Source organism: Dipodomys merriami, unplaced genomic scaffold (assembly GCF_024711535.1).
Source record: "Dipodomys merriami isolate MVZ:Mamm:240054 unplaced genomic scaffold, mDipMer1.0.p SCAF_2, whole genome shotgun sequence".
Taxonomy (NCBI): Eukaryota; Metazoa; Chordata; class Mammalia; order Rodentia; family Heteromyidae; genus Dipodomys; species Dipodomys merriami.
In genome coordinates, this window is record NW_027203381.1 from 120,953,927 (window position 1) to 120,978,940 (window position 25,014).

General features: G+C 52.0%; 1 protein-coding gene across 1 annotated transcript in view; it reads left to right on the forward strand.

Annotated features, from left to right (window-relative positions):
• Trappc10 (trafficking protein particle complex subunit 10) overlaps positions 1-25,014 on the forward strand; it is a 57,395-nt gene that overhangs the window by 30,244 nt on the left and 2,137 nt on the right. Inside the window, exons 8-22 of the mRNA XM_070030795.1 lie at positions 4,302-4,448; positions 6,793-6,907; positions 7,295-7,371; positions 8,561-8,652; positions 9,967-10,107; positions 10,974-11,086; positions 12,535-13,049; positions 14,346-14,487; positions 16,102-16,260; positions 16,833-17,062; positions 18,008-18,108; positions 18,730-18,856; positions 19,776-19,946; positions 22,543-22,720; positions 24,200-24,394. Of these exons, the coding sequence (XP_069886896.1) occupies positions 4,302-4,448; positions 6,793-6,907; positions 7,295-7,371; positions 8,561-8,652; positions 9,967-10,107; positions 10,974-11,086; positions 12,535-13,049; positions 14,346-14,487; positions 16,102-16,260; positions 16,833-17,062; positions 18,008-18,108; positions 18,730-18,856; positions 19,776-19,946; positions 22,543-22,720; positions 24,200-24,394 (2,503 nt within the window). The remainder of the gene's footprint in view (positions 1-4,301; positions 4,449-6,792; positions 6,908-7,294; positions 7,372-8,560; positions 8,653-9,966; positions 10,108-10,973; positions 11,087-12,534; positions 13,050-14,345; positions 14,488-16,101; positions 16,261-16,832; positions 17,063-18,007; positions 18,109-18,729; positions 18,857-19,775; positions 19,947-22,542; positions 22,721-24,199; positions 24,395-25,014) is intronic.

Here is a 25,014-nt window from a genome sequence, read left to right on the forward strand (position 1 = left end):
TTGTGAAAAGATTTAAAATCTAAAAACTCAATTATTTTCTGTGCATTTTCTTCTATTCTCAAAAAACAGGTGGTGGCTGGTCATCGATGATGGTAGCTATTCAGGAGGCTGAAATCTGGAGGATTGTGGTTCTAAGCCATCCTGGGCAAGAAAGTTCCATAGGACTCCCATCTCCAGAGTAACCAGCAAAAACCCAGACTGGAGATGTGGCTTAAGCGTTAGAGTGCCAGCCAAGCAAGCAAGCCAAACAAGTGTGAGGCCATCAGTTCAGGTTTAGATGCTGGCTAAAACTGACCCTGTCTGAGTCAGTTTTCTGCCAGATTCTTTTTTTGTATTCATGTCCATGCCAGATGGCTGGTTAGCGCTTGGGACTTCTACTTGTAGTCCTCAGTACACTGACCTAGTGCTGTAGAGAGTGGCGGTGTCCAGCACTGTCGGGAAGGCCTGATCAGAGCACACAGGTGTAGCCTCTGTGTGTGTGTGTGTGTGTCTGTGTGTCTGTGTGTGTCTGTGTGTGTGTCTGTGTGTGTGAGAGAGAGAGAGAGAGAGAGAGAGACGGGCCTGGTCAGAACACACAGGTGCAGCACGTGTGTGTGTGTCTGTGTGTGTGTGTGTGTGTGTGTGTGTGTGTGTGAGAGAGAGAGAGAGAGAGAGAGAGAGAGAGAGAGAGACGGGCCTGGTCAGAACACACAGGTGCAGCACGTGTGTGTGAGTGTGTGTGTGTGTGTGTGTGAGAGAGAGAGAGAGAGAGAGACGGGCCTGGTCAGAACACACAGGTGCAGCACGTGTGTGTGAGTGTGTGTGTGTGTGTGTGTGTGTGTGTGTGTGTGTGAGAGAGAGAGAGAGAGAGACGGGCCTGGTCAGAACACACAGGTGCAGCACGTGTGTGTGTGTGTGTGTCTGTCTGTCTGTCTGTCTGTCTGATGGGAAGTCCTGGTCAGAACACACAGGTGCAGCCTGTGTGTGTGAGTGTGTGTGTGTCTGATGGGAAGTCCTGGTCAGAACACACAGGTGCAGCCTGTGTGTGTGTGTGTTTTCCTGGGGCTGGGAATAGGTTCCAGGGGTTACCTGTGCTCAGCATGTGTGCTGTGTCGTGTCATGACCCTCCCCCCCCCCAACGATTATTGTCCCTGTTGAGTCTTGTTCAGAGCCCGTGGGCTGTCCGGGGCCCTGGTCAGAGTGGTGTGGATCCGCACGCAGGTGTCTGTGCGGAGGTGTCCAGGCAGAGCTCCCAGGCTCAAGCTCACACGGCCTTCGGAGCTTTGACTAAGCACTCCCTGCTTCAGTCCTGCACGAGACCTGTCTTCCTGGGCCTCTGAAAGGCACCAGATGGCATGCACGAAGTCCCTGGGGGCTTTCAGGAGTCATGTCGCTCACCCTTCCCCTCGCCTCTCACGCCTGGAGGAGCTCTGAGGCCGGCGTGGCTCCTTGGGACGCCAGACACCAGCAGTCTTGTGGCGTGAACCCTGGGCTCACCACCCTGGCAGGCACTGTGACTCACTTGAGTGTGAATGTGGGCCCACTTGCAGAGGGTAAAACGGTAACTGATGGAGCAAGACCTCCTCATGCCCAGGAGCATGCCCATATAACACCATGTGAGCACAGAATGCATGGCAGATGCATTTTACCAGGAGTAGGAAGAGCTCAGATACCCTCTGGTCCTGGGGCCAACGCCCTGCTGTGTCCACGCCGAGGATCAGTGGTGGGAACGAGGGACTGGAGGTGGGGAGAACCCGCCGCTGAGCTGAGCAAGTCAGACACAGACACAGGATGTGTGTCTTCCTTAGCTGCAGAGCTCTGCGGTGGCTCTGCCACCATGTCCCAATGGCTGGTGGCTGCAGCTGGCTCAGCCGTGGGGTGGGGCAGAGATGGCCGTGTTTGCAACTCTTGCTGTTGGTAGCAGGCTGCCCAGGGTCTTGAGGACTGGTCTGCAGTTTGTGGTTTGTTTGCAGTACTGGGGGTAGAACTGGGGGACTTGGTTCACAGGCATGCCACCTCTTTTTTTTGGGGAGGGGGGAGTCCAGTCGTGGGGCCTGAACTCTGGGCCTGGGCGCTGTCCCTCAGCTCTTCAGCTCAAGGCTAGCGCTCTACCACTGGAGCCACAGTGCCACTTCCGGCTTTTTTCTTTCTGCTTATGTAGTGCTGAGGGATTGAACCCAGGGCCTCATGCATGCAAGGCAAGCACTCTACCACTGAGCCACCTTCCCAGCCCCAGGCATGCCACCAGTTCTTTCGTGTTTCAGTATGGCAGTCTTTCCACAAGAAGGAAGAGAGTGCCTTTCTGCTCTGCTTGGACTAAGACTCTTAGCGTTACTATTGAGAGTGACATTGGAAAGTCTCATTCTCGCAGGATAGTGTGGAAGGGCTGAGAGGACGTGGCGGTGTCACGCTCAGCACTGGCCTTGTGTGGGAAGTGGTAGGAGCTCTCTGCAGGTTCCCCGCGGGTGGGCTTGGGTGGCGTTAGAATGCCCCGGGTTGAGCAGGGCCAGCCTGACCCTGCACCTCACTCGGCATGTGCTGCGCCCTGCACTCCTTGGCCCCCAGATGCTACGCCCCTTTTGGGTTCATCTGGATCTGACGACTGACTCAAGAGGGGGCAGGCCCCACGCTGTCCGGCCGACAGACAGAGGCCCTGCTGTTCTCATTGTGTGGTGTTTCAAAGAATGTAGGAAGTTTACTTCATCTTTCAAAAATCAGGGACATTTAAAGATACTCGGGATCTTTCTGGTTGGCTCCAGATCCTTTGCTCTTATTTGTAGTTAGTTTGTCTCAGGGACCCAGCTTTTCATATGTCCACTGATAGAGCATTCCCTGTGCGTCAGTCCTTTCTAGTACCAATGTGTTCTCCCAGACTGACACACCGCAAAGTTGGTGCCACCAGAGAAAAGCTGGTGCGGGTAGTGTTGCACGCAATCTGTTTATCCCTAGCGGTGGCAGCTTCCACCCTATTTCCATTTCCTGTTTGCTGTCCACTTCCCTTGGCAGTGCTCCTAGCAAATCCTGTGACAGGAACATTCTGGCGTCTTTGTAGGCAGTTCTGCCCACCGCCTGGACACATCTGAAGATTCAGCGTTCATTGTGCTGGGCAGCTACACAGTCTTCTGAAGTCTTAGAGTCCTCCTCCTCCCTTCGCTTCCCTCCAAACCCAGATGTAGCCAATTCTCACACAGCCTAAGTGATGATAGTTGGCCCTTTGATAGGCTGCTTTTTTTCTTAGTGTTTTTGTTTTTGTCGGTCGTGGGGCTTGAACTCTGGGCCTGGGCGCTGTCCCTCAGCTCTTCAGCTCAAGGCTAGCACTCTGCCACTTGAGCCACAGCGCCACTTCTGGTTTTCTGGTGGTTAATTGTACATAAGAGTCTCACAGACATTCCTGCCCAGGCTGGCTTTGAACCACCATATTCAGATCTCTGCCTGAGAAGTTAGGATTACAGGTTTGAGCCACCAGTGCCTGGCTCTTAGTAATGTTTTAAAATTATTTAACTGAAAGTTGGATTTCTTTTTCTTTTCTTTCTTTTTTTTTTTTTTTTTGAGTCCAGTCGTGGGGCCTGAACTCTGGGCCTGGGCGCTGTCCCTCAGCTCTTCAGCTCAAGGCTAGTGCTCTACCACTTGAGCCACAGCACCACTTCTGGCTTTTTCTGCTTATGTGGTGCTGAGGAATCGAACCCAGGGCCTCGAGCATGCAAGGCAAGCGCTCTACCACTGAGCCACCTTCCCAGCCCCTGGATTTCTTTTTTTTTAATGAATTTACTTTATTGTTATTAAAATGATGACATATAGAGGGATTACGCTTACTTGAGTCAGGTAATGAGTACACTTCCTGTTGTGCGGTGTCTTCTATTTCCTCGTTCTCTCCCAGCACCTTCTTTCTGCCTCCACCATGAACTGAATAGTTCACTTCCATGAATGTCCAGGGAGCTCCACTACTACACTTTCTCACCCTTTTTTCCTCTAGTTCTGTGCCCTCCTCTGCACCCTCCCAAAGGTATACACATCAATACACCACAAATAAGGTAAAGAAGACAGAATGATCAAAAACTAAACACTAAAAAAGTCTTTTGTTTCCCTATCTTGGAGTTTGTTTCATGTAAGTTGTATTTCTGCTATGTCAGTTCATTACCACCTGTAATCTGAGCCCAGAGGCTCGTTCTTGTGTGGGCCGGGACCTGGCACTGTAGTGTTGTGGGCTGCCGGCCCCTTCCATTGGTTGTCTACATGAGGGCTGACGGCCCTGGCACTGTGCTGGATGTGTGGGTTTGTGTGCTCTTCTGCGTCCTCAATGCCCATACTTTGTGCTTCTGCAGGTGTCCGTCCCGCCCGGCGCTCTGGACTGCTGGGTATTTCTGAGCTGTTTGGAGGTGTTGCAGAGGATAGAAGGTTGCTGTGACCGGGCACAGATAGACTCCAACATTGCTCACATGGTGGGACTGTGGAGCTATGCCACGGAAAAGGTACCCACTGCCAGCGTGCAGCGCCTGCTCTGCCTGCTGGCGCCTCCGTGCCAGGGGTCACGCACTGTGGAAGAAGGCCAGATCTTCCATGGCGGCACTCATGACCATGTGTCCACGCGTGTGGACACAGCCACAGGGCTGGGCTTCCTTTCCATGCAGGAGGTTGTTCCGCACGCGGCAGGTGCTCGCTCTGCCTGTGCTGAACACATGGCTGTGGGTCAGGAGGTGTGGCAGCACCCAGCGTGGGGGGCCTGTGTTGTGCCAGGAGCTGCCTAGAGCTGGGCCCGGGCTGGGGCTCACAGTAGCCTAGGAGCTTGGATTACAGGTGGGTGAATATTAACAGCCAGGAGACCGACAACATCAGAGGCACACTGGGACTGGTTAGAACATGTTTGGGTTTGGGACGATCCCATTAAAATGCCCCCAAAAAAGTTTAATAAAATGTCTTTTTTTTTTTTGTCTGTCATGGAGCCTGAACTCTGGGCCTGGGTGCTGTCCCTCAGCTCTTCAGCTCAAGGCTAGCACTCTACCACTTGAGCCATAGCACCACTTCCAGATTTTTTTCTGCTTATGTGGTGCTAAGGAATCGAACCCAGGGCCTCATGCATGCAAGGCAAGCGCTCTACCACTGAGCCACCTTCCCAGCCCTGTCTTTTATTTTTAAGGAAGTGGTCTTTTTAGTTTTTTAAAATTGTTATTGTTAGGGGCTGGGAAGATAGCTCAGCGGTAGAGTGCATGCCTTGCAAGCATGAGGCCCTGCGTTCGATTCCTCAGCACCATATAAACAGAAAAAGCCGGAAGTGGCGCTGTGGCTCCAGTGGTAGAGCACTAGCCTTGAGCTGAAGAGCTGAGGGACAGCGCCCAGGCCCAGAGTTCAGGCCCCATGACCGGCAAAAAATAAAAAAATAAATAAAATTTTTATTGTTATAGATGTTATATACAGAGGGGTTACAGTCACAAAGGTCGAGTAAAGAGTACATTTCTTTTCTTTTTTTCTTTTTGGTTGGTTGTGGGGCTTGAACTCAGGGCCTAGATGCTATCTGAGCTCTTTCGCTCCAGGCTAGCACTCTACCACTTACAGCCACAATGTCACTTCCGGTCTTCTGGCCATTAATTGGAGATTAGTCTCATGGACTTTCCTGCCCGGGCTGGCTTTGAACTGTGATGCTAAGATCTCAGCCTCTTGAGTAGGTAGGATTATAGGACTGAGCCACCAGCACTTGGCCAAGAGTACATTTCTTTTTGGATAGTGTCACACCTTCCTGGATCTCTCCCAGCTTTTTCCTCCCATTCCCCCCCCCCCCCCCCCACACACACACACAAGTTGGATAGTTCATTTTCAACATAGTATCAAGATTATCAAGTGAGTACCACTGTTGCATTTGTTCACCCTTTGTCCCTCCTCTAACTCTCCAATATATGTAAATGAACAAACAGAACAAAAAGAAAAAAAATGGCAAAAAGAAAAAAGCCTCTTGTTTTTATTTCCTGGAGTTCATTTTGATAAATATTATGTTGTATGATCAGATGCACATAGGCATTATGCCTGTGTTCCTCTCCTTTGGTCTCATGGTTTGGGAATGCCTAAAGATTTGTATAATTTGTTATATCCCCATGTATTAAATTTTATTTTATTATTATTATTATTTTTTGTCAGTCTTGGGGCCTGAACTCTGGGCCTGGCGCTGTCCCTCAGCTCTTTAGCTCAAGACTAACGCTCTACCACTTGAGTCACAGCACCACTTCTGGCTTTTTCAGCTTACATCGTGCTGAGGAATCCAACCCAGAGCCTCATGTATGCAAGGAAATGAACTCTACCACTAAGCCATCTTCCCAACCCCCTTGATTCACATTTTTTTGGATCCACTCATCTGTTGTAGGCCATCTGGGCTAATTTCCACATCTTGGCTATTGTGTAAAGTGCACTTTTTTTTTTTTTTTTTTTTTAATTTTTTTTTGTCGGTTGTGGGGCTTGAACTCTGGGCCTGGGCGCTGTCCCTCAGCTCTTCAGCTCAAGGTGAGCACTCTACCACTTGAGCTACAGCGCCACTTCCGGTTTTCTGGTGGTTTATTGGAGATAGGAGTCTCACGGTTTTTCCTGCCCGGGCTGGCTTTGAACCGCGATCCTCAGATCTCAGCCTCCTGAGTAGCTAGGATTACAGGCGTGAGCCACCAGCGCCTGGCTGTAAAGTGCACTTTTATATCCAGATTTTAATCATTTTGTTAAGAAAGCCAGGTTTCTCCTAGAATCTAGCGGGGCTTGAAGTTTTTCTATTAGAATTCATGCATTCTGACTGCTGATTTTTGTAGCTAATGAATTGAAATTGTGGATTTATCTCAACAGCTAAAATCCTTGGGCTATCTCTGTGGACTTGTGTCAGAAAAAGGACCTAACTCAGAGGATCTCAATAGGACAGTTGACCTTTTGGCGGGTTTGGGAGCAGAACGACCTGAAACAGGTACCGCTGCTGCTGCTAATGCATGGTGAAGAGCCCCTGTGGGCTGGCTGCCACGCGTGGCTGCCGGTCCGCTGGGGACGGAGAGCACATCGTGCCGCACCATGTGAACCCAAGGCCGTTCCAGATTCAGATGCAAGCATTTGTAATACGGGTTTTTGAAGAGTCTGACTCAGAGCTGAGAGAAGTGTCACTAGAAGGGTTCAGACTGATTCATGCACATATTTCTTGGGAAAGAACAGACAACAACGTAGGCTCACTGGCAGGGCTGAGTTGGTCATTTCCCCGGAGTCAGATGAGTCGATCGCCCTCAGTTGGAAGGCAGACGTCAGTGGGTGTACCTGTACTTGCTCCAGATGAATAAGGATTCTTGTTTCTTTTCTGTTTAAGCCAACACAGCCCAGAGTCCTTATAAGAAACTCAAGGAAGCGTTGTCATCAGTGGAAGCTTTTGAAAAGCACTACTTGGTAAGTGTTCGGCCTCGGGGCACCTCCACCTCCACTGGCTTTGCTTTTCCATGTGGTCTTGGGAATTGGGGTGAGCTGGTACTAAACACCTCCTGCTTGGGAGCCTAGTGGTCACTCTGCTATCCTAGGGAGCTGTGTATAAACATGGGACAATTGTGTATTAAGTCTTCAGAGTTTCTTGTGGTGCCATAATTAGGCATGAACACAACCTGTGTACTTTAAATTTTGTTCAAAATGACTTTGCCCTTTGAATAGGAGAAATTCTAAGAGAGGGTAATGAATAATTTTCTTCGCATAAAGGAACCATTTGAACTTGGGTAGAGCTATTGTACTTGATTTGAAAAGGGTTCAATTAGACTTCAGAAAGCAGAGCAGGTGGGTGGTGGGAGGGTGGAAGAGGGCTGTCAGCTGGGCTGTGAGACCTGGGAAGCATTTGAGACTACTTTGTGATGGGGCGTCCCTGTACACAAACAGGAAGAGACAGTGCCAGCCAGTCATGGTACCTCAGACACCAGTCTGTCTTGAGTGAGTCCATGAGGATTTCATAGTTATTTATTTATTTATTTTTGAGTCTGGTCGTGGGGCCTGAACTCTGGGCCTGGGCGCTGTCCTTCAGCTCTTCAGCTCAAAGCTAGCACTCTACCACTTGAGCACAGCGCCACTTCCAGCTTTTTTCTTCTTCTGCTTATGTGGTGCTGAGGAATCAAACCCAGGACCTCATGCATGCAAGGCAAGCACTCTACCACTGAGCCACCTTCCCAGCCCTCATAATTATTTTTTTTTAATTTTTAATTTTTGTTGGTCGTGGGGCCTGAACTCTGGGCCTGGGTGCTGTCCCTCAGCTCTTCAGCTCAAGGATAGTGCTTTACCACTTGAGCCACAGCACCACTTCCAGCTTTTTCTGCTTATGTGGTGTTGAGGAATCGAACCCAGGGCCTCATGCATGCGAGGCAAGCACTCTACCACTGAGCCACCTTCCCAGCCCAAGGATTTCATTATTGTGCTTCTGAACATATATAAAAGTTACCAACTTCGTATAACACATATTACATATTACTTAAAAACTTAGTGCAGAAGTAGATACCACGTAAAAAAAGTTACACGATTGATGACATCATTTGCTTCCGCTTTTGACTAGTGAATGCAAGATTCAGGTACCTAATTCTGCTTTTTTAAAACCTGTCCTCAGGACCTGTCCCATACCACCATCGAGATGCACACGAGCGTCGGGAGACTCCGCTCCGCCAAGCTTGTTGGGAAGGACCTGGCCGAATTTTACATGTAATGCATCTTCTCCTTCTTGAATTTGAAGCATTTCACAAGTACAGTGAAAAGTTTATGTGTGGAGCTAGTGTAAAGTCTACATGAATCTGTGGATTTGAAAATGTAGAGTCTGTTAACTGCTAAATTGTTTTGCTTTTTACTTCTGAAAACCAAATGGAGAGCCTTTTGTACTTGTTGCCCTTAACACAGCATTGAGGGCCCTGATACTTTGAAGTACTTTTGTTTAATTAAGTTTGTCTAATTTTCAACACACACACACACACACACACACACACACACACACACACACACACACACACACACACACACACACACACACACACACACACACACACACACACACACACACACACACACGAGACACCTGTCTCAGCAGGACGGTCAGTCTCAAGGCCAGTGGCGTGAGCCACGTACCTTGGGCATAGGCACAGGGATGGTCTGAGGGAGACCACAGAGCCTCCTCTCCAGCTTTGGTGTTGATTCCCCAGAGAGATGCCAGTTGAGCCTGTTTCTATCAGTGTGATGGAATCAGCCGGTCGTGGAGAAGACCTGGCCGGCAGGGTCACTGCTGCTCACCATCCTGACAAGAGATGCGTTACAGAGGGGAAGATCGCTGTTCATGTTTCCCCAAAATAATGCATAGTTGAAGTGAGGTCTTGAAATCAGTCTTTAGTAAGCTTGCAGTAGATGACACGGAAAGAGTGTAATCTACCTGAACTGACGAGGTTGCTGGACAGGGGTCTGATGGGCTGAGTAAAGCCCCAGCAGTGAGAGCAGCTGAAGCCCGTCGCAGCTGGGTCACTGCGGGCTCAGCTCTAGCATCGGACTCTGGTGTTTGGAGTGAGGCCCCAGATGATGCTGTGGAAGTCACACCTTCAGTCCTGTGCAGGGAGTTCATGTGTTGCTAGGTTAGCCCTTTGTGGCTCTCTGTGTCCCTGTGTACTTCCTGTGTAAAATGTGTACAGGTGTGAGGAGTGTGGCGCCATACCTCTGCTCGCTGTGTGTGGTGGCTGTGCTGTATCCTCTGTCCACGTGAAGGAGTGAGCACACTGCTCTTGCTCACTCAGCTCAGACTCCGTCAGAAAGGTGATAATGCTATGACTCGTGCCATTGTGTTGGCACCACGAGGAGCTGTTTCTCAGATCTCCCCGGCCAGTCCCTTCCATGGCTTCCTCCTGGGACCATGGCAGGAAGGATGGCGTAGAGACGGGGCCTGTGTCTCTGGTGGCAAGAACTGAGGCACAGTGGGCAGGTGAGGCTGTGTGTGCTGAGGTTCTGAGCCCTAACAAGCTTGTCTGTTGACTCTGGAAGGAGGAAGAAGTCTCCACAAAAGGCAGAAGCCTATCTTCAGGGAGCTTTGAAAAATTATCTGGCTGAGGGCTGGGTCCTGCCCGTCAGGCACACACGGAAGCAACTAGCTGAATGCCAAAAACACCTTGGGCAAATGGAAAAGTATCCTTTAAATCCAGTTTCATGATTGGGGGGGAGGGGGGAGGCTGGGAAGGGATGTGAAGGGTAAACCAAAGGAGGAGGCTGCAATGCTTGGTAAGAAATGTACGCATTATTCTGCCCATGTAATTGTAACCCCTCTGTACAGTATGTTCACAAATAAAATAAAATTTAAAAAAAAAAGCCAGGAAAAAAAAATCCAGTTTCATGAAATAGAAAAACTCTTTTTTATAGTATAGCAGCCTTATTCATGATGAGTAAGCACATAATACTAAAGAGAGAAATACTGTCCCATGCACACATATTAACAGAAGAATGTGAACGAAATACCTGGTCAATGTCCTGTCTCCTCTCCCTATCTCCCTGCACGCCCCCCCCTCCCCCCCAGTTGTGGAGCTAGAACTCTGGGCCTGGGCACTTCCCTGAGCTCTTCAGCTCAAGATGAGTGCTCTACCACTTGAGCCGCAGCGCCACTTGTTTATTGGAAATAAAAGCCTCACATTCTTGTACAGGCTGGTGTTGAGCTGTGATCCTCAGATTTCAACCTCCTTAGTTAGTAGCTAGGGTTACAGGTATGAGCCACCAGTGCCTGGCTTCTAATTTTTCTGTGCCCCCCCCCCCCCCCCCCCCCAGTCCTGGGGCTTGAACTCCAGGCATAGGTGCTGTCTCTGAGCTTCTTTTGCTCAAGGTTAGCACTTTACCATTTGAACCACAGTGCCACTTCTGGCTTTTTCTGGTGCTAATCACTTTTTAATAAAAAGAATACTATTCTCTGGATCACACTTTGAAGGCCAGAGAAACCTTCTGAAGCCCTCTACTCCCAGTCTCCTCCATGTGAAGCCCTCCAGGCCCTTAACCATCCACTCCAGTTACCTGCAGACCAGCAGCCTTCTGGCCAGCGACTGCTGCCTGACTGAGGAGGAGCGGAAGTACTTCTGCCAGGAAATACTCAGCTTTGCCAGCCGCCAGGAGGGCAGCCCTGGTAAGACCTGAGTTCCTAGTCTGTTCACAGAGACATAAGAAGAAAAATATGAGATAGCCCCGCTCCCTGCAGGCAGCAGTTCACCTGGTGTGTGGCAAAAACACGGGATGCGCTTTCCCAGACTGCCCTGCGCTCTCACACTACACATGTAGGGTGTACCACCACATATGAGGAAGATGCCCAAGGGAACACAGGCAATATCAATTAAGATTACCCTAATTGTCTTTTGTTGGTGGTGGTGGTGGTGGCCGTGGGGCTAACTCTGGGCCTGGGCGGTGGTCCCTGAGCTCTTCAGCTCACCTTGAGCCACAGCACGACTTCTGGTTTTCTGGTGGTTAATTTGAGATAAGGGTCTCACAGACTTTCCTTCCCCGGGCTGGCTTTGAACCACAGTCCTCAGATCACAGCCTCTTGAGTAGCTAGGATTACAAGCATGAGCCATAGGCACCTGACGCCCCGGTTGTCTTTAAAATTTCTTCCACACAGTTTATTTTTAGATTTCAACAAGGGCACATATGTTGTTGGTTATTACATCTGATTTTCTTGTAATTTAGAAGAGTTACTTTTGTCTCTTTTTGTTGTTCTTGTTATTGTTCTTGGCCATGGGGCTTGAACTGGAGGCCTGGTTGCTGTCCCTAAGCTCTGTTGCTTAAGGCTAGCATTCTACCACTTTGTGCCATAGAGACACTTCCAGTTTTCTGGTGGTTAACTGGAGGTAAGTCTCACAGGCTTTCTCACTGGGCTGGCTTTGCACTGCAATCCTCAGATCTCGGCCTCCTGAGTAGCTAGGATGACAGGCGTGAGCCATAGGTCGGCCTCCTGAGTAGCTAGGATGACAGGCGTGAGCCACCAGTGCCCTTTTTTTAAGGCACTGACTTCTCTTTGCTGAGATAGAATTCATGTGCCGTCTGATAGACCCGTGTAAACTGGCTTTGCTGAGATAGAATTCACGTGCCATCTGATAGACTCATTTGAACTGGCTCTGAGAACTTTCCTTGAGAATATTAAGTATATGGGAGAGTGTTAGAATTGTTTTTAGGTTTTTTTTTTTTTTCTTCTGGTCCTGGGGCTTGAACTGGGGGCCTGGGTGCTGTCCCCCAGCTCTTCAGCTCAGGGCTAGCCCTCTACCACTTGAGCCACAATGCTGCTTCCGGCTTTTCTGTTTATGTGGTGCTGAGGAATGGAACCTAGGGCCCCTAGAATTGTTTTTTTAAAAGATGAACTCTATAAACGGGACTGCTGATGTGTTATTTTGACATTGGGAAGCTCGTTGCCCTGTGGTTCTCAGAATTGTCCCAGCAGACTTCCAACCCCCTGTATCTGTTGGTGTTATACTTCCCCTGCCCTCCACACTCCTAGGCAGTTTCCGCTCCGTTGTGGCCGCGTTTTTGTGGTGGTCTTGCTCTGCGCGGCAGGGCGGGTGCAGGCATGATGGTGTGTGCTTGCAGGTCACAAGGTGGTACTGCCCATGCACTCCTTCGCACAGCTGCGCGATCTGCATTTTGACCCTTCCAATGCTGTGGTCCACGCGGGTGGCATTTTGTCCCTGGAAATAACGTTGTGCAGCCAGATGCCTGTCCCTGTCCACATGGACCAGATTGCTGTCAACGTCCACTTCAGCATCGAGAAAAACAGTTACCGGAAGACGGCGGAGTGGCTCACCAAGCACAAGACGTCCAACGGGATCATTAAATTCCCCAGTGAGGCCTCGCCATTCCCCGCCTCGCAGAGCAGCCTGCCCGCGCTGGAGCTGTCGGAGATGTTCGAGAGAAGCCCTTCGGACAGCTCTCTCAACACCACCGGGATCATTTGCAGAAATGTGCACATGCTCCTGCGGAGGCAGGAAAGTGGCTCGTCCCTAGAGACGGCCTCCGGGGTGGCCCTGGAGGACGGGGCCCACGTGCTGAAGTGCAGCAGCGTGACCCTGGAGCCAGGGGCCAACAGGGTCACCTTCAGGACTCAGGTATGGGCTCTGCCTGCGTCCCTGTGGGAGGCAGGCTGGGTGGAGGTGGGGCTCCGCCTGCTTCCCTGTGCTTTCCTCTTTGTCCTTAACAAAAATGACAGTGACCTAAAAAATTCCAAGTTCCCCCTTCCCCCCCCCGTACTGGGGCTTGAACTTGGTGTCTCGTGCTTGCTAAACAAGCGTTCTACCACTGCTGCTGCACCCCAGACATAAAACATTTCCTACACATTTTGGCTGTTGTTGGATTTTTTTTTTTGTCTGTCGGTCGTGGGTCCTGAACTCTGGGCCTGGGCGCTTTCCCTCAGCTCTTCAGCTCAAGGCTAGCGCTCTACCACTTGAGCCACAGCACCACTCTGGCTTTTTCTGCTTATGTGGTGCTGAGGAATCAAACCTAGGGCCTTATGCATGCCAGGCAAGCATCTACCACTGAGCCACCTTCCCAGGCCCTGTGGATTTTGAATGAAGTTTGTTATATACACTCTTTTTATCGAATAGGATTAGTAGATTTAGTTAACCATTTCCTTTGTGTATTGAGTTACCCTCATTAAACTGAGATTTCAAAGCAGTCCACTCTTGGTGAATGTCCTCCTTTTGTGTCTGCATGGGGCTGGAGCAGTTGCTTTTGGTCCATTTTCCTCTGCTGCAGCATTCCCTATGTATGCGGCTCTCTTGAGTGGGTGGGGAGGCAGGAAGGGGCATTCTCAGTCCCACATGGGTCTGCTGTTATCCCAGAGCAGGCCTGGCATCTGCTGACCCGCTCTCCCAAGGACCTTCATAGTGTGCCAGAAGCAAACAAACACGAACAAACAAACTCATTCGTAATCTGAGTCTAGACTGAAGCATCAGCTGCTCAGAAAAATCCAGGTTTGGGAGGACCTGTTGGAACAGCCCAAGTGCAGACCAGATGCCCAGGCAGAGGGCTAGGAAGGAAAGAAGACAGGCATTTGGAAGAGATCACATTCGGTCTTACCAGGAAGCTTGTAACCACAAATAGGTGGCCATCTTTCCAAGTGCCTGATTTATTTATTTATTTATTTATTTTTTTTGTCGGTCGTGGAGCTTGAACTCTGGGCCTGGGCGCTGTCCCTCAGCTCTTCAGCTCAAGGCAAGCACTCTACCACTTGAGCTACAGCGCCACTTCCGGTTTTCTGGTGATTTATTGGAGATAGGAGTCTCATGGTCTCTCCTGCCCGGGCTGGCTTTGAACCGCGATCCTCAGATCTCAGCCTCCTGAGTAGCTAGGATTACAGGCGTGAGCCACCAGCACCCGGCTAAGTGCCTGATTTTTGACCCTAGGCCAAGGAGCCTGGAACGTACACGCTCAGGCAGTTGTGCGCCTCAGTGGGCCCTGTGTGGTTCGTCCTTCCGCACATCTACCCCATCGTGCAGTATGATGTCTACTCTCAGGAGCCCCAGCTGCACGTGGAGCCTCTGGCCGGTGAGTACAGCCACTCGGGAGGTGGCTCAGGGGGGCTGCCTTCCTCTCTCCGGCCGCGTCCCCCCGCCTTCCGGGAATACCCAGGCTAATGTAGTGGAAATTCTGTCCGGAGCCAATGGACTGAAATGAGTTGCCCAGAAATGCTACGTTTTTAACTGGAGTATTGAGAATAAGAAAGCAGAAAAGGTAGCCAGCTGTCAGGCAGGCAGGTTCTGCCGCCGGCAGCTGTGCAGGCTCCCAGCTGGCGCTCCCTTTAGATGCTGAGTAACAGGGTGTTGCCTGGGCTGCTAAGACTTCCCTGGAAACCCTCACCCGGCGTTGTTATTCAGAGCTACTGGCCATTCAAATAAGGTCTAAGTTAGAAGGAGCTGGCGGTCTCGAATGGCTGAAGACCGGAAGGCCTTTATTAAACACTAGTAAGTGAAGGCTGGGCCTCCCTTCGGCTGGGGATGGTGTGCTTGTTTGTTTCTTCCACTGTGGGGGAGGCCCACGTAAATGTGCACATACCCTGTATCCAAACCCACGTGTGCGCCCTGTCTTCTCTCCCAAGCCAGGCCTGCTGCTCCTTCAGTGTCCTGCCAGCTTCTAAGAAGATGTCCCTAGCACATCCGTAGCCTCCTTTCCTTCTTTCCTCCTTTCCTCCTTTACAGTTTAAAGGAACAAGGGAACTTTTTTAATCGAAGCCCAGTTCTCAGTCTTCCTGCTTTGGAACTCCTGCAGAGACCCGTCCCACAGCAGTCTCTCTCCCTGTCTCTGCCAACCCCTTCCTGCCCGCCTTTACCTCCCTCTCTTGTCTGTATTTCTTGTTCCTCTCTCCTCCTTCCCCCACCCTCCAGGGCAGGATTCTCAGAGACTTGAGCTCACTTTTTTTTTTTTTTAATATTTGACAATTTTTTTTTTTTTGTGAAAATACTGTACAGAGGGGTTACAATTACACGGGTAAGATAATGAGCCCATTTCTTATCAAGCATTGTAGCCTCCTCCTTTGTTTCCCCTTCCCATCCCTTCCCATCCTCCTCCCCTCCCCGTCCCCCCCCCAGTTGTAAAATTCGTTTTTCGACATAACGGCTTGCATATCTCATTGTTGCAATGGGTCCTCCTGTATCCCTGTTTTAACAATTTGTTTTTTCCCTTCTCCTCCACATATACCAACATCATATATAGTGAAAGCAGGGGTTGTACCATGGGGGAGGGACATACAAGGCAGCAAAGACATAATCTTATAAATATGTTAGAAACAATCGCATGAAAGATCTCTTTTTTTTTGTCAGTCCTGGGGCTTGAGTCACTCTTGATTGTGGCGAGAGACACAGCTGTCCTTGCTTTGCTATTTCTGAATCAAAATCAGGGAGGTCCAAAGCTCCCCATGGTGACCTGTGTTCTCGAGACTCTCAGTCACGGCCACTCTAGACCACATGGACACCCAGGCTCTCCTCCCCCAGTGCTACCGGTTGTAGCATGCAGGGGGCTAGGGAGTACGGAAGACTGAGCAGTGTCCAAGATGAACAAGCAAGTGTCCCCAGTAAAGGAAACAGTGCCGTGAGTCCTCTGTGTGGGCCTCGGTAGCCTCTTATCTGGGTTGAGCAGGGCTAATTGCCATCTTATTCCCTTTAGATAGCCTTTTGGCTGGCATTCCTCAGAAGGTCAAGTTTACTGTCACTACCGGCCATTATACAGTGAGAACTGGGGACAGCCTCCAGCTCAGCAACGCAGAAGCCATGCTTATCCTGTGCCAGGCGGAAAACAGAGCCACGATCTACTCCAACTCGAGAGGTGAGGCAGGCGGGTGGTGTAGACACACCATGTCCCACACGTGAGGAAGCGAGCCCCAGCCCCCGCGTCCTGACACTTTGGATGTTCCCTGCTGGCCTCCGTGGCACCTGAGGCCATGTTCATGGTGGACTGGGCATGGGGCATGTGCTGGATGCCAGCTGCTGCTGACTTTGCTGGGAAGCGCAGGGCAGCCGCGTGGCTGGCGGGCTCTGTTGAGCACCTCACCAGCCTTGGCTACCCGTCCGTCACATCAGATCAGACTTTTGAGGGGCTCCTGTCCTGAGTAGGCCTGAGCCTCACGGAGGAGGAAGGCCTCTGGGGTGGGGTGGAGCAGGTGGACATGGTGCCAGGATGTGTGCTCCTGGTGGAAACTGCCCCTCTGTCTTCACCTGAGGGTGGTGCTGTGAGCTGCCAGTCCCTCTGCTGGGCCCTGTCCTGCGTCTTTCTGGGATGTCCTTGCCTCTCCCCTTGCATCCGGCTCCGTGGGGCTCTGGGGCATCTCATGCCAGGTCTGCACTGACGGTGGGAAGAACGGATGAGGCAAGGTGCTGAGGGGGCTTTGTCTCCCACAGAGGAGTCCTACACTGCGCTGCTCCGGATCCAGTCCTCTGACAAGGTCACAAGCATCGGCCTCCCTGCTGTGCCTGCGTACCACGTGATCGAGTTTGAGCTGGAGGTTTTGTCGTCCCCTTCTGCCGCCGCCGCTGGGGTGGAGAGCAGCGTGCTGGCCTCACCGGAGCCCCCCGGGAAGCAGAAGGACGGGCAGAGAGCTGCCGTTGGTATGATCACCACGGACCACAAGGTAGGGGGGGCCGCAAGCCATAGAGTTACGGTGGCAGCTTCTGCTCATCGGACGTGGGAGAGACAGCACTCCCCGTCCCGGGTCCTCTCCTGCGGAGCTCCACCATGTGCAGCAGGCCTGCCTGACCGCCCCACCCGGGCTTGGGGAAAGACAGCCCGTATTGCTGTGGTGTAACGACGGGGTTGTGTGTTTCATGGCTGGGCCAGAAGACGCAGTCGCAGTGGGTTTTGAGCTAGCGTTTAATAGATGTGTGCGAGCTCTGGCCGTGCACCTAGGCACACGGGAGTCAGCTTGAGAGGGGGACCCATGTCCCATGGGCTTGTCTGTCCACCTCCTGACACAGGCGCTCTCCTGAGGGCCTTTGACCTGCCCCGCATGGCACAGGAGCAGTAGGACAAAAGTCTCAGACACCAGTCATTCACTTAGAAGAGACTGTGACATAAACTCGGGACGGTTTCCTGTTTCAGTCCTTAAGGAGTAGAGGAGGCGGAGCTCATGGTCCTTAGGGAAGGAGGGGTGTGAATGCATGGAAAGCTTAAGACCCAAGTCTACTCTTGCTTGTTGGGGAACTCCTCGCTCTGTCCACAAGCGATATTTTAGGAACGTTTGCAGCGTGGGATGCGTGAGGTGGTGAGGCAGTTAGCTCCGCTGGAGTAGCTAGGGATTGCTAGAGCCCTCGGTGGCGCCGTCTCTGCACTTCCCGGGGCCCTTGGCTCAGGGCCTCAGTGTGTGAGGCTGCAGTGGTACTTGCCTGTACAACTCGCCAGTTCTGTATCCCAGGTTTAGTTGGTTTCTGGCTAGCTCATATGCATACATTTAGTAGGATTTCCTTTCTGAGGAATGTGCAGGGAAGTGATAATAAAGTGTGCAGGAGATTGGCAGTTGCTAGAGCTGGGCACTTGCCACCTGGGAAGTGTGCTGAGCATGTTCCTCTGTTTCCTGCAGGTGTCCATTGACTGCCCGTGGTCCATCTATTCCACTGTCATCGCGCTGACATTCAGCGTGCCCTTCAGGACCACGCACTCCCTGCTCTCTGCTGGAACTCGGTAACAGAGACATGAGGCCAGGCTGCTTCTTCCCCAAGACTGCTCGATGCAGAGTCGGGCCTTGCCTGATTACACTTCCTTACAGAACCATGGCCAAGGCCCGTTCTCAGCCATTCCTGTTCCTGTTCACCCAATCCATTTATCCGCTTCCCTCTGTCTCGGAGTTTATTTGAGTTGGGGTCCAGACAGAGAGTACACTGGAGAGTCTCCTTTTACCTCAGTGTCCTAAATCATTCACCTGTTGGTATACTGCATTGTTCAGCCTTCAGAAGACCTGTCATTCTGGACTGGCTAGATGTATGCTCTCTGGCTGAAGAATGACTTTCCCTGTCATCTGCTAGTGAGCGCTAGTTACTGAGAACCTGACCTTTGGAGCTGATGCTTTGTTGTAGGGAAACTGACTATGTCATTTACAAAACCACAGCAGAACTGTCCCTCTGATCACTTCCCATAGAAATCAGCTGCTTGAGAGGATTTGGGGAGGTTTTAAGTGAAATGTGGAAACATATGTATTTCTTTTTCTTTCACTGTTCTGATTCCCTAGTCAGTGAGGTCTCCTAACAAAGTAAAGTGTACTTTATAAGGTTTGTAAATATCAAAATTACATTATTTCTGTTTTAGGAAATATGTCCAGGTTTGTGTCCAGAACTTGTCAGAACTCGACTTTGAGCTGTCAGATAGCAATCTGGAGGACACAGGCCAGGCTTCTGACCTGCGGATAATACCATTGAGCACGCAGCCCCAGCAGGTAAACAGACGCGCTCTGGAGGCCAGCGTGATCTCGGGACGGGTGTGCTGGGCCGTGTGCCCTCAGGTTGGATGTTGAGCTCACGGTGCTGAGGAGGCTGATTCAGAAGGGCTGGCCACCAGTGGACCCCTGTGCTGTGTGTGTGCACATGTGGGTTTTGGGGGTGTGGGGGGTACACAGCACCGCAATGGATCAGGCAAAGAGCCTGACTGTGCCTGACTTGTGCAGATGCAGGTGGTGCTTCGTCTCCTGTTAAGGTCTGGGCCACCCCTGAGGAAAGAGCGCCAGTTCCGTGTGGCTGGCGTGTCCTCGCTGTCGGGCTGAGCACTGCCTTTTCTTATGGCGCTTTTGGACAGTAAATGCTGCTGTGTTGGAAACATCAGGGGCTTCATTTGCAGAAGACTTGCCCAGTAATACTTGGCATGGGCACCCCGTGCTGAGCAGGGCTGAGCAGGGAGTGGGGGCATCGCGTCCAGCAGTGGGTTGGGGCTGCCCTCTCATGCTCCCTCCCAGTGGGCTGTGTGTGGAGAGCAGTGGGTGTGGGCGTCAGGATGCAATTGGTTGATGACTGTCTTCACCCCTTCACCTGGAGAAATCAACTCAGTGGAGGGATTTGCTTTAGCTCATGGTTTCAGTCCATGGTTGCTTGGCGGGCTGCTTTTCCGCCTGTGGTGAGGCGGCATTTCATGGTGCGGAGTGTGTGGTGGAGCAGAGCTGCTCACTTTACTGGGGAGGGGAAGGGGGAGGGGGAGGAGGCAGCAGCGTGAGAGGGAGGGAGAGGGAGAGACAGACTCCCTGCTTCCTCCAACTTGGCCCAGCATCATTACGTTTCTGCCCCATCCCCATATGCCATGAGCCGGGGAGCGGGACTTGGACTCCCTCCCTCCGCTCAGGACCTGACCCCCTGTGCTCTCTGCAGCACATCCACAGCAAGCAGTCGGTGTTCTTCGTCTGGGAGCTGACGTGGACACGGGAGCCTCCCCCGGCTCTGCACGGCCGCTTCTCTGTTGGATTCTCCCCAGTGGCTGGAGAACAGCTGTCCGTCTCCTTAAAGCCCTACACATACGAATTTCAAGTGGAAAACTTTTTTGTACGTAATGTATGATTTGGCCCGTGGGCGTGGGGCGGGGAAGTGCAGGTGTCACTCCGTGATTCCCTCTGATTTCCAGGCGCATCTCGGTGTAGTAAAGCAGAGGCTCGGGGGCACTTGTTCACTGTGAGCAGCTGAGCACCGGCTGTGGTGTGCGCGCCCCCCCTCCCCCCCCCGTTCACGTCCCCACTCGAGTGTGGGCAGTCTGGAGCCCACACACACCTCTGCTCGCTGGCTTCACACCCTCCCGCAGTGCGCAACCCATCAGTGCCTCTTACCCGAGGCACTGCTTTCTGAGGGCGATCTGACTTTAAAACAAAAATCAAGATATGGGAATTTGCCTATTCAGTACTGGTAGAAACCAGTCTGAGTGTGGAACTCACGGTGGTGTGGAACTTGGGCCAGGACCAGCTGTGCGTGCTCTGTCAGCACAACAAAACGCAGATGTATAGCTGGGCACTGGTGGCTCATGCTTGTCATCCTAGCCACTTAGGAATCTTGAAGTTCAAAGCCCATTTGGGTAGAAAACTAGTAAACTGACTAGCCGCCCAAAAGCCAGAAGCGGAACTGTAGCTCAAGTGGGGTAGAGTGCCAGTCTTGAGCACTTGAAACTCAGCCCAAGCCCTGAGTTTCACACACACACACACACACACACACACACACACACACACACACACACACACACACACACACACACACACACACACACACACACACACACACACACACACACACACACACACACACACACACACAGTCTTGAGCGGAACTGTAGCTCAAGTGGGGTAGAGTGCCAGTCTTGAGCACTTGAAACTCAGCCCAAGCCCTGAGTTTCACACACACACACACACACACACACACACACACACACACACACACACACACACACACACACACACACACACACACACACACACACACACACACACACACACACACACACACAGAGTCTTGAGCACTTGAAACTCAGCCCAAGCCCTGAGTTTCACACATACACACACACACACGAGAGATACTTGGCAGGTTTTTTTTTTTTTTTCTATGTGTATGGTGGTACTAGAATTTAAACTCAGTCAGGGCTTTCAGGGCTTTCTTTTTTTTGTCAGTTGTGGGGCCTAAACTCTGGGCCTGGGCACTGTTCCTCAGCTCTTCAAAAACTATTTTCAAAACTATGCCATATAACCTAGAACTGTATATTTTACATAACAGTTCATAGAGATCTTCATTTTTTTTTTTTACTTCTGAAGAGTACTTCATTAGGTATTGATATAACTTATAAAACTAGTCTATAAATATGACATTGTGAAAGTGGGGTTTCTGGACAGAAAACTAAATGTACACTAACTTTATTCTAACCAAGGACTAGCAATCCTGCATGCCTACAAACACTAATGTAAGTACTTGGCAGGTTTTTAACCTGAGATGTTGGTTGCAGTTTTCCACACCTGACTGAACCACACTATTTTGACATTCATGTTTTACTTGACACTTCATACCTAGCCTTTATTAAGCAGCAGCAGTAGTATTGTGTTTTGTTTTTAATTTAAACACTTTAACTGTAAAGTACTGGAACTATAGTTGTGATGAACTCTGGTTTCTCTTTCTTGACTCCAACTCTTCAGTTTCAGATCTAAGACACTCTTACCTACCCGAGGCCGTTAAAGCTTTCATCCTGATTCTTCTAAGACTTCTGTAGTCTCTGTGCTTACAGCTGGTCTCTGACTGCTTTGAGTTACTTTGTGTGTGTGTGTGTGGGGGGGGAGACGCAAGGGAGGGACCATAGCCCCCATTCCTGCAGCGAATCTATTGAGCCTCTGTCATTGGTTGGAAGACTCCGGTTCCATCGGAGGGGTTGGACTCCATTGCTGGGTATCCGTTGGCCACAGGGATTGAAGAGGCTGGTTTCTAACCACATCGTGCAGCCCGGGCAGCGCTGAAGGCCGAGGTCCTGCACTGCTGCCGGTTTCACAGTGACTGCAAGGCAGGCCTCAGCACCCAGCCACCGCCTCACGCCCCTGGCAGTGGGTTTCACTCTGGCCTTGCCAGGGTGGGTGAGCTGATGCTGGGCGCAGAGGATGAGCCCTGGAGGAGGAGCTTGGTTATGGAGAAAGCATGTTCTGGATGGGGTTGCACGCACCCAGGACGTGGTGTACATTTTCTAGATGTAGTAATGCTGTGCTCTGGAGAAAAGCTGTCTACAGCTTTTAGTAACGCATACTGGACACAGGGAGCGAGAAGTCCACCTTGTCCCAAATTTGCTTTAAAACACACGTGAGGCCCTGGGTTCAAATCCCAGAACCTCAGTCAACACAACAATACACACACGTAAGTCAAGTTCAGAAATGTAGATGAATAGATGGATGGAGCAAGCTAAGCAGTGTTGATAGTCTGAGTCCGGGACACGGGGAGATATCCTATGCTTGATGTCCATAATACGGGGAAGGCTGGCTGGGCTCTGGTGTTGGGCCTCCAGGTCTCCGTGTCTGGACCCGAGTGGCCGGGCCGTGGTGATGTGAGGCTGTGCGATGGCCCCCCATTGCCTTCATCAGCCTCTGGCTTTTATTGCCTTTGAACTTTTCTGTCCCTTCCTGCCTAGACTCTGTACACAGTGAAGGCTGAGATCCTGCCTGCTCCGGGAGCGCAGTACTGTAGGACTGGCTCGCTCTGCTCCCTGGAGGTGTCCATCACACGGCTGGCCGCCCTCCTGGAGGTGGACAAGGACGAAGCACTGGTGGAATCCGATGACTACCTGTCCACCAAGCTCATGTATGAAGGTGCGTCCTGAGTGCCGTCTCCTACCATGCCATTACACAGCAGTCCTGGGCTTGGTGACCAGAACTCCTCTGCCGGGCTGAAGCCTGCCTGGAGCCCAACAGCGGCTCTGTGCCTGTGACCGGGGTCCAGCCCTCACTCCTGAAGCAGCTTCAAGACCCCTCTGCTCGGCAGCCAACAGCCAACACTCCCTCACCTCACCCCTCCCCCTGTCCCCAGGCTCCTCCCAGCCCTCACCTCACCCCTTCCCCTGTCCCCAGGCTCCTCCCAGCCCTCACCTCACCCCTCCCACTGTCCCCAGGCTCCTCCCAGCTCTCCTCACCTCACCCCTCCCGCTGTCCCCAGGCTCCTCCCACCTCTCCTCACCTCACCCCTCCCACAGTCCCCAGGCTCCTCCCAGCCCTCACCTCACCCCTTCCCCTGTCCCCAGGCTCCTCCCACCTCTCCTCACCTCACCCCTCCCACTGTCCCCAGGCTCCTCCCACCTCTCCTCACCTCACCAGCGCTTGGGTTCCTCAGTCCAGTGATTCCCAAAGTTGCTCTAAACACATGGTTGACCAGCCAAATACGTATTTACTTGTTTACTTTTCAGCAACAGTAAACTCATGACATGTTCATAAAAAATAAGTGTATCCCCAAACAAAGGAAAAATAGTGCTGATTTCCATTCTTTGAAATCTCCTTAGTATCTGGCGTCTCCTCTTGCAGTTGCTCTGGGGTCTGTTGTGTGCTGTGGAGCGCACGAGGCATGCCCCGCCTCACAGACTCAGAGCTTGCGAGGCGGCCTTTTGTTATCTTTGCTGCTGACCAAAGCCGGACGGTGGCAGTCTGCAGACCAGGTATGGGTGCAGTCTGATTTCGTGCAGTCCTTTGAGCACGTTCTCCGTGCCTGAGAACGAACATTAACTTCAAGCGGGAGAGTGGATTTAGGTCCCCGTTTCAGAGGTGGTCAGCCCCTGATGGGCGGCTTCTGTGGTGAGACCGACCATCGGAGCGGCGGGCTCGTGATAGAGGCGGCGGCTCCCTCGCCAGAAGGGGTTAGGGAGCCTGGGGGCTGATGGTGCACCCTTCAAAGGGACCGCTCCCCCACTTCCTCTCACCGGGCCCCGACTGCACAGCCCCGTGATGTGATCACGGGCTCACCCGCTGCGGAGCTCAGGCATTGCGCAGGGCCCTCAGCTGGGGACCCAGCTCTCAACCCCGGAGCCTTGACAGATACTTCCTATCCAAACCATGGGAGACTGTTGGTCTGCGAAGCTGTGCCACCCATCTTAGCTGGCCCTGCGTGCCTCGTGCAGAGGAAAGCCTGCTTTTCTGGTGCGTCCGCTGTGGTCTGCCCGAAAGCAGTGGCGTCATGGAGTGCGCGCGAGGCGCTGTGCACAAAGAGCTGTGCGTGTGCATCCCCGCTCGGAGCTCTCCCCAGCCGAGTGTGGGCCGGCTGGCGGGTGACCGGCGGACACCGCTGTGCTGTTCTCATTTCAGTTGTGGACAACAGCAGCAACTGGGCGGTGTGTGGGAAGAGCTGTGGTGTCATCTCCATGCCGCTGGCTGCCCGGGCCACCCACCGCGTCCGCATGGAGGTGATGCCTCTGTTCGCGGGTTCCCTGCCCGTGCCCGACGTCCGGCTGTTCAAGTACCTCCCCCACCACTCCACTCACTCTTCGCAGCTGGATGCCGGTAAGGACCCGCTGCAGCCAGCAGGCCGAGTCACACCCGCAGTTACTCCGCCAAGCCTGGCCACCACCCTGGACTAGTTTCTCCTGTGTGCAGCATCAAAATGGTTTCCTTAACCAACTGCAGGGCCGACATCCAACACAAAGCCTGTTTACATAAAATACACAGGTGTAGGCAAGACGGGATTCCAGAACAAAATACAACAGCCAAGGGCACAGGCAGCCAGCCCGCTTACTGCTGGCCACGGCCGCGGGTGAGGGCCAGACTGACTGGGAGCTTCAGTCGCTGCCGCCACCAAGCCACAGGAAGATCAGACTGTATCACAGCCCCCATGGGCTGGAAACAGCATGGCTGGGCGCGGGTGGCTCACGCCCATCATCCTAGCTACTTAGGACGCTGAGATCTGATTATTGTAGTTGGAAGCCAGCCGGGGCAGGAAAGTCTGTGAGACTCTTATCTCTAATTTGCCACCAAGAAAAAGCTGTAAGTGGAGCTGTGGCTCACATGGTAGAGCCCTAGCCTTGAGCAGCTCTTAAGTTTAAGCTCCAGAACCAGCGCGCACACACACACGCACACACACACACACACACACACACACACACACACACACACACACACACACA